The sequence below is a fragment of the Tasmannia lanceolata genome, unplaced genomic scaffold (assembly GCF_043159265.1).
Source record: "Tasmannia lanceolata isolate RefF3 unplaced genomic scaffold, GAP_Taslan_0.1 ptg000025l, whole genome shotgun sequence".
In the NCBI taxonomy this organism is placed as follows: domain Eukaryota; kingdom Viridiplantae; phylum Streptophyta; class Magnoliopsida; order Canellales; family Winteraceae; genus Tasmannia; species Tasmannia lanceolata.
In genome coordinates, this window is record NW_027518702.1 from 6108677 (window position 1) to 6117577 (window position 8901).

An 8901-nucleotide genomic window follows, 5' to 3' on the forward strand; every position below is an offset into this window, starting at 1 on the left:
CAAGTTGCAGCCCTAATCAATAATGGTACAACTCACCTTATTGTGATCAGGAAATGATATCTGCACACCATGTTTTAATAATTGCACACACTTACCTTGTCTTTTCTTTTTTAATTGGCCTGGGCCAGCTTTTTGGGAACTGTAATAATGATTTGACCACTCTTAAAACACTAAAAGACAAGATAAGTTAGCGAAAATATCAGCATTCAAAAAACAAAAAAAAGTTAGCGAAAATATCAAAACATGGTTATGCTGATATAATTTCCCTTGTTGATTTGTTATTTTTGTATTTTAGTGCCCTCCAGTCGTATGTAAGATGATCATCATTATGTCTGGGCCACAACCCGAAATACTTTTGGACCTTAGGATATAGATCCAAGGGACACAGTTCAAATCTAGTTTCTGTCCCCAAGTCCTTTCCATCAACATTCGGATCCTCTAGATCCATCAAACCCTCTGGGTCCATTGAAATCCCTACTAATAATCAATGTGATTAAACCTAATTTCCATGGCTTCTATTCCCCTTCCCGCCCAAATTCCTCAACTTTTTAAACTATCCTCCCAACCCACAATTCCAATCCCCACAAATCACCACCTTCATAACCCACCTATCAACAAAAACAACCCCTCCCTCAAAACCACCCACCAACCGTTCGACGAAATTCCTCTGAGAGACGTCGTTTCATGGACGTCCTCCATCGCTCGCCTCTGCAAACAAGGCCTTCTCTCCGAAGCCGCAACCGCATTCTCCAACATGCTCTCCTCCGACATCGAACCCAATCACGTGACCTTCGTAATTTTGCTTTCTGGGTGCGCCAATTTCCCTTCCAAAGCTTTCTATTTCGGTCGTTTAATTCATGGGTACGTCCTTAAATTAGCTATGGATGAAGACAATGTAGTACTGGGAACTGCCATAGTTGGTATGTATGCGAAATGCGGTCGCGTGGATTTTGCCCACCAAGTGTTTGATAGAATGACTGTTAAGAATTCGGTTACTTGGAATACGTTGATTGATGGGTATATGAGGAATGGTGATGTTGCCAATGCAATTTTGTTGTTTGATCGGATGCCGAAGAGAGACAAAGTGTCATGGACTGTAATGATTGGTGGGTTTGTGAAGAACAATCGTTTCGAGGAAGCTTTGGAATGTTTTCGAGAAATGCAGCTCGCAAAAGTGGAACCTGACTACGTGACTGTCATTGCCGTGCTTACAGCTTGTGCTAATTTGGGCGCGCTTGGGCAAGGTCTATGGATTCATCGGTATTCGTTGAAACGAGATTTGAGAACCAATATTCGGCTTAACAATTCGCTAATTGACATGTATTCGAGATGTGGGTGTATTGGATATGCTCGTCAGGTGTTTGATGAAATGCCTAAACGAAGCTTAGTGTCATGGAATTCCATAATTGTGTGCTTTGCCATTAACGGGCATGCCACGGATGCTCTTGAGCACTTTTTACTAATGCAAAAAGCAGGATTCGAGCCAGACGGTGTGAGTTTCACGGGGGCACTTACTGCGTGTAGCCATGCTGGCTTAGTCAATGAGGGGCTTCGGTATTATGAAAACATGACGACAATCAATTGCATTTCACCAACAGTTGAGCATTATGGATGTGTGGTAGATCTTCTTAGCCGCGCTGGGCGCTTGGAAGATGCGCTACATGTAATTGAGAGCATGTCCATGAAGCCAAATGAAGTTGTGTTGGGGTCCTTGTTGGCTGCTTGTAGGATTCACGGCGATGTTGGTTTGGCTGAGAGATTAATGGGCTATCTTGTTGAGTTGGAGCCAGATTGTGATTCAAATTATGTGCTCCTATCGAATATTTATGCGGCAGTTGGAAGATGGGATGGTGTAGGCATGGTGAGGAAGACAATGAAGGAAATGGGAATAAGGAAGAAGCCTGGATCTAGTGCAATAGAGATTGGTTGTGGCATTCATGAGTTTGTTGCTGGAGATAAGTCGCACATCCAGTCCAAGGATATTTATGCCATGCTTGATCAGCTTTCCCATGAACTAAAGCTATATGGGTATGTTCCTGAAACTTATGTCGGAACATCGTCTGAATATGATTTAGCCTAAAAATATATCTTTCTAAAGATTTATATATCAACGTAAATACACTTCGGCCGGGTTTGGCAGCCATGAATGTTCTCACAATCTCATGAATTCGTAGCCCTAGGGACCTAAAGCCCGGGTTCTGATACCACTTTACTGTCACGCCCCGAACCGAGCCACATGCCAGGCATGTGACAACGCCGCGTACCTGCAAGCTACCTCACGATATGCAAGGCAAAAGTAACCAGAAATCCACAAGGCAAAGTAACCCACTCTTATTCAATTATACCGACGATCAATGAATAACCAATCCCAAATCCAAAAGCAATTAAAGATAACGTAGTTCTCACACCCAAACTCAAAAGAAATGTTAACAATTACAATGTTTCTAATAGTACTCACGAAAAATAAATAAATCATAATAACGCTAGTCCAAAGATATCAGCCGTGCTCGAACTCCAAGCCTCTCGACCACGTCCTAAGCTAACTCTCAAGATCTGCAGAATGATATCAACAGTCAGCTTTCGCCTTGCTTGTTTATATGAGAATCCATGATGGATCCGGGCATGCCATAAGATAACAAAGGCCATAGTATAGCACGTGTCAACGAATCCGGTGATAAGACAATCACGATGGAATAACAATTAAACATTTCTCGAATGCCCATTCGTCCTTTGCTTCCTCAAGCTGAGCGAAGCAAGCACATAGCAATAACTACACAACAGCACCTGGTACTCAAGTCACAGACTCGCAGTCCTTAATATTCAATATGTAGGGTATACCTCACAAGCCTTGAAGGCCCGCCCAAAGCAAACCACGTGTTAGGTATACCACACAAGCCACTAGAGCCCGACCAAAGCATCCTTAGTATCGAATACAAAACTGCAACACTACCCGTGCATCACACAACATGAAATGAAATCTGTGTATATCAATATGCAGTAGAAATGTGCATAACTCAACATGGGATGATAAATCAGTAAACAACATATATCAATAATGATTTCACAATAATAGATCATAAGAAAACACAATTGGCATGCCTTGTCCTAACCTGATGCAGTTCAGAACACGTCAACAAGATTAAAAAAAAACTCAAGTGACCTATTATCATTGAGAATAATAACAGCTAGACATAGCTAACATGTAAACAACCCAAGTTACAGATTGAAATAATGACGGATTCTTTTTAGGGTACGAATTCCCTTAGATCCAACATAAAACGTGCTTCGATAAGATTTTTCTCAACTTCACGAATCCAGGGGTCGATCACATATCATCACACATCACCTTATCATTAAAGGGGTTTAGGGATGAAGAACACATGAGGGAAAAAACCCAAAATCCATACAAAACGGGGATATTCGTGAAACTAAGCCACGCCAATAGAACCCTCCACGGTCGACCGTCCAAGGGCACTCTGCGAACAGTCTCCCACAGTCGACCATGCATGCTCGTTCGAGTTTTCCAAAATTTTCCCAATTCATTTTTACTTTTAGAACTTCAGATGACCATAATTTACGCTCCGATCATCAAAACTGATCACGGTTGGATCCTTTGGACCCCTCGTGGTGAAAGGGTTCCATCAAATCCAATCCGGCCGTTGGAAACTCATCAGACGATGATCAGAGGAGAATCCAAGGTTTAGGGTGAAACTCCGTGTATCCACTTTTCTAGGATTTGATAACGATCAAACCTGTGTTCTATGGGATCTCTTGTGGTAACAAGACTCCGAGGAACAAGACAAGGACATGGAAAATACCCGGAGAAGAAGATACAATGAACCTTAATCATAAGAAAGGAACAACTTCCTACTTTCACCATTCCAATGACGTGATTACAAGATTTATGGAGAGTTCTTACCTTGACCTTGATTTTTGATCTCCAAACGCGATCTCCCAAGGTTCTCTACACGGTTTTGGTCTTCACCAACAGTCTCCCTTCTTAGGTTTTGCAATTTCTCTGTAGGTCTTAGCCAAAGATTAATATTTATACTAATTTAAGCGGAAGCCCTAGTCACTAATTAGGTGAGGACCAAAATACCCTCCCTCTAAAGGGAAGGGACGAAATTCACATGGGGGTATTTCAAAAATCCTCCCACGACAGAGTCCCACAACGAATTGGAACTACTTCTCCGACTTGTACCGAATCGAGGAAGTGGGGGGCTGTTAAAAATCCCTCCATCTCGTGCTATTAAAGGACCTAGGGTTTGCTCAAAAGAGGAGGCTCCATTTCTCTGCTTCTGGCCACTCCAGCAAGAACCTCCAAGCTTCTACCGTGGCCGCACCGACAAAAACCTCCAAGCTTCTACCATGGCCGCACCGGCAAGAACCTCCAAGCTTCTACCAAGGACACACCAGCAAGAACCCCCAAGCTTCTACCATGGCCGTACCTGCAAGAACTCCCAAGCTTCTACGGTGGCCGCACCGGCGAGAACCCCCAAGCTTCCATTGTAGTCGCACCGCAAGGTCTAAAATGTTGCCATCTCCCTCCAAGTCACCAACATTTTCTCTTCCTTCGGCGACCCCCTCGACAGTCCCTTCTGCCTCCCCTTCAACTCTCCATCCCATCATTCGTCAAAGCACTGACATGTTGCCGCTTGAGGGTATGCCATCACCCATTGCTCGCCAGCTCACTTACATGCACCGCTTCATAGGGAACATGTCACATCAGCTACCCGCAGTTCCTAGTAGCCATATCACGCCCCAAAAGTGCATTTTCACCTTCATCCTTAGCGGTCGTACTACACCAGTTGTCGGCACCCCATACTAGCGATTGACACGACGCAACGTCGTCCCTTGAAATACGAACCTCCGTCTATAGAAGGGAACCCTCCTCAAACGCTAGGTAACACACTACTTTCTAGTGCTAAGTTTTCATTATGTTGGCCTCCTATCTAGTTTGAATGTCGAAGGGTTCCCCCGGAGGTCCACCTCAGGGGGGGGTGTCCCTAACCTTTTGTTTGTGAGCGCAGGTCACAGGTCAAGCCAACCTTGCATGCCGTCAGAACTAGATAGAAAGCAGAACCATCTAGGCCGTTCACACTCTCATCTAGATTTGAGCGTCAACACATTGTTTTAATGAATTTGAAATTTCCACCAAAAGCATCATCATCAAATCCAAATGCCCCCTTAAATTTAGGTGTGCCATTGTGTGTCAGTTTGCCCTGTATGTAAAAACCAACAGCAAGTCAAATAAGACGGACTGGTATGATAGAAAGCCACTAAAAGCAATGAATGTAAATACCAATTCTTAAACACGTAGTTGTGGGATACACTATTCCATGGTCAAGTCCAATTGAACTTGGTTCCGCTATTGTTCGGCCTTTTTTCGTCTAGTTTGTGTGCGGGCGTGTCGGCCTCTCTCGAGACAAGAAACCAGAAACTCAATTCAAGGGCGGTCGAAGACTGAAACATTTTTGTCCCTGGAATTGGATTACAGGCGATTGAGAAGAAGAGGGGAACGGCACTTCTTCTGTGGGTTCCTCTGCCTTTGCATAGATGGAAAGTACATTTTAGGTGGAGAGCACGCCGTTAAAAGTAAGGAAGAAAGAGGGGGTGCCTACACGCGCAGGGCGTGGATGAGACACGGGGTCGACTGGCCCGACTCAAACCACACGACAAAACAACACAAACCAGGCGCTAGTGCGAGGGATAAATCAAACTAAAGGGAGAGACTCACCTGAGAAGATGAATTCATTGCTTAATCTGGGTACAAGCTGCAGCTACGGAAAGTAAATGTTACAAGTGCTGGAAAAATAAAGATCGAAATGCTAATACATGTATGGATTTTGGTTCTGGGACGTCTTCCTTGGAGACTAACGCCTCCTTATATGGTGTTATTCGTGTAGGCGCTCCTCATTACCCCATGTTCTTCTTGTCGGGAAACTTTTTCGTAACCACCCATGATGGGTTACCTTATTTTCGCCATAGTCCAAGTGGTTACTATCCACCTTCCCACGATTGGTAACAACCATGCCACATCCTCGAATCATCCCAAACAGGTACCATCGTGATAACTTGGTCCCATTTGACCAATTGTCTTTCTGAAGATGAACGTGCTCTCATGGGACCTTCAATAACAATACACCTCTATCATTTCTGGTTCACGCACGTTCTCCTATACATCCATTAAGTAACGTTGTGGCACATAATTACGTTAACTTAGTCCAGGTGGACAGTCACCTGTTAATTCTGTAAAATTGGTGTAAACAACTATACCACACACGGGCAAGGTTTTAAATTTCGGTTTCGAAGTGCGTTTCGGTCCTCACCGAAACTGAAATTTCAGCTGAAAATTTGAAATTTTGGATGAAATCTCTAAATCAATTAACGTAATATTTTATCTTCTACAGAATTTCGGCGAACTCCCTGAAATTTCAGCCGATATTTCGGTCGGTGATTTCTATTGAAATTTCAGGATAATATTAAATAATAAATAAAACCCAGATTTTTTGGTGATATTCCTTATTTCGATCGAAATTTTATAACGTTTCGAGTTTACCCAATCTCGGTTTCAGTCACAACCGAAACCCAAAATTTCAGACCGAAATTTCGGATTTCGGTCGAAATTTAAAACCTTGCACACGACACATGTTAGGCGTATGAGGGACGCACACCACTAGACGGCCCCACCATGGATGGTGCATGCCTAGAAAATTCGACCAATTTATGAGACATCACATATTCGATCAAAGGCACTTAATATCATCATCTTACAATTTTAGCCATTGATCGGTTGGCTAGATCTCAGTGATGGATAAGATGATTAGAACGTGAATTCAAAACTGCGGCCCATCTGTTGGTGTAGGTCCCACATGCACTACTGGGTGGGCCCACACCATGATTGATTGCTCTTCAAGAGGGCCCCACTAGAAAGATGTTATTAGCCAAAAATCAAGATCATCAAACCTTTCTAACTTCAGTCGATTCAATTGAATGACTTGAATGCAATCAATCAATATAATCTAACGATCAAGATTTTTAGGCTGCAAAATATTCTAGGGCCCACATGATAAATGAACCAAATCAGGCTTACACCGCGCGAGTGGACCCCATCCCAAATCTTACAAGGGCCCACCTCATATTTTAAGGAGCATTCCGCTTATTATTATACATTAATTCCCAAACATAATATCATAATTCCCCTTATTATTACAAATTAATTCCGAAACAGTGTCCTAATGAAAAAAACATGTTACAAAGATAGTAGCTGTTAGGCTCTTTCCTAAACAGCCACTTCTTTGGCCCCACGTGGCAATTCCTTATAGGTTCCACTCGGGAAAGATAGACCGTTGATTTTTATAATCCTTAATCACGTGTACAGAATGTCCATTCGATTTGGGATCGGTACCATGTGAGTTTCCTTGAGGTGATCAATGGTACGGATTAGACATATGTAAGTTCCCTTGTGGGACCCAAAATATTTTAATCCCCACATTGATTGTTTATTACCTACTCCTGCTCTAAAATATTTTTAGGGCATTGATATCTGCACTATCTTATTTTTATAATGACACCACTGACCTTTGGAAATGATATATTGGCCCCGTTTTATTATTATTATTATTATTTTTTGATGATTTCCCTTTTTAATATTTGGGACAGACTCCCATAGCGGGGATTTGCTAGGCAATTTCGTGGAAAGCCATTTGCGGCTGGCTTTTGCTTGAGAGAACAGCCACCTCAGATGAATTAAATGAACATGACAAAATCTGCCGAAAAGTGAACTGGTGTGTGTTCTCTAGTGCAAAAGTTAGGCGCGAAATTGCTAGCAAACCCCCCTTAGTGTAAAAGAGTAGTTATAGACTCATAATTCATAAATACACTAAAGTGGGCTGTCCCAAGTAAAAAATAGGGGTGAATATATCACTTCCCTTTATTAAGGTAAATGCTACCAGCACAACCGTGTTTTGATATCTTCACTACCGCATCTTGTCTTTTTGTAGTCAAAGATCTGTCAAAGGTTATGAACGTTTGCAGAAAGCTCTCATGAGCCCGTTAAAAAGGATAAGACAAGCAGGGTTTGTGCAATTATCAAAGAGGAATGATAGATGCAAGGGGCCTCTTTATGCAAGGGCTAAAGAAGGGTCCTTGAATAGATCCACATCATTGAGTGTCACCGAATTCAGTTTCTCAACCGACTTTAAAAATGACTTGGATCTATTCAAGGGCCATTCTCAAGCCCTTGCATCAAGAGGGCCCTTGCACTTATCATTCCATTATCAAAACATGGTTGTGCTGATATCATTTCCCATTTTTAATTAGATTTAAAGGTTACTATAATAGTAGGGGTGCAACTCGGGTCGGGTTGCATCGAGTTGAGGCTAGCCCTAACCCAACCTGAGATAGCATTCCCTCAACCCTAACCCAACCCAACCCAACCCAACCCGAGCCTCCGGTTGAGGATGGTCAACCCTAACCCAACCCGCCTCTAAATATCTCAATCCTAAGCCAATCGATCTAATCCGAAATCCGAAAATCGGGTTGGGTTGAGTTGAGTTGGGTTGGTTCGGGTTCACCTTGGGCCAAACAGAAAAATACAATGACCCAAAGAAAATCAATATAAAATTAGAGGACGGAGGTCGGGTTCAGGTGGGTTACCAAGTCCTCAACCCTAACCCAATCCGAAATTAAATCAGGTTGGCTTTTCCCAACCCTAACCCTAACCCAACGCAACCCAACCCAACCCAAGGAAATACCAACCCAACCCGAGTCAAAATCGGGTTGAACCCGTTGGGTTCAGGTTGAGCCCGACCCAAGTTTCACCCAGTCAAGACGCTATTTATGGACACTCTTCTAAGAATAAAACAGTGAGTAATGGCATTGTCAAATAAGGTAGTGTGG

At 42.9% G+C, this 8901-nt stretch overlaps 1 protein-coding gene across 1 annotated transcript; it reads left to right on the plus strand.

Moving 5' to 3' along the window:
• Positions 1-294: 294 nt before the first annotated feature.
• Positions 295-2097, plus strand: PDE247 (Tetratricopeptide repeat (TPR)-like superfamily protein). The gene has a single exon (XM_077368374.1). The coding sequence runs from the start codon at positions 509-511 to the stop codon at positions 2078-2080; it is 1572 nt and encodes a 523-aa protein (XP_077224489.1). The 5' UTR covers positions 295-508; the 3' UTR covers positions 2081-2097.
• Positions 2098-8901: the final 6804 nt, after the last annotated feature.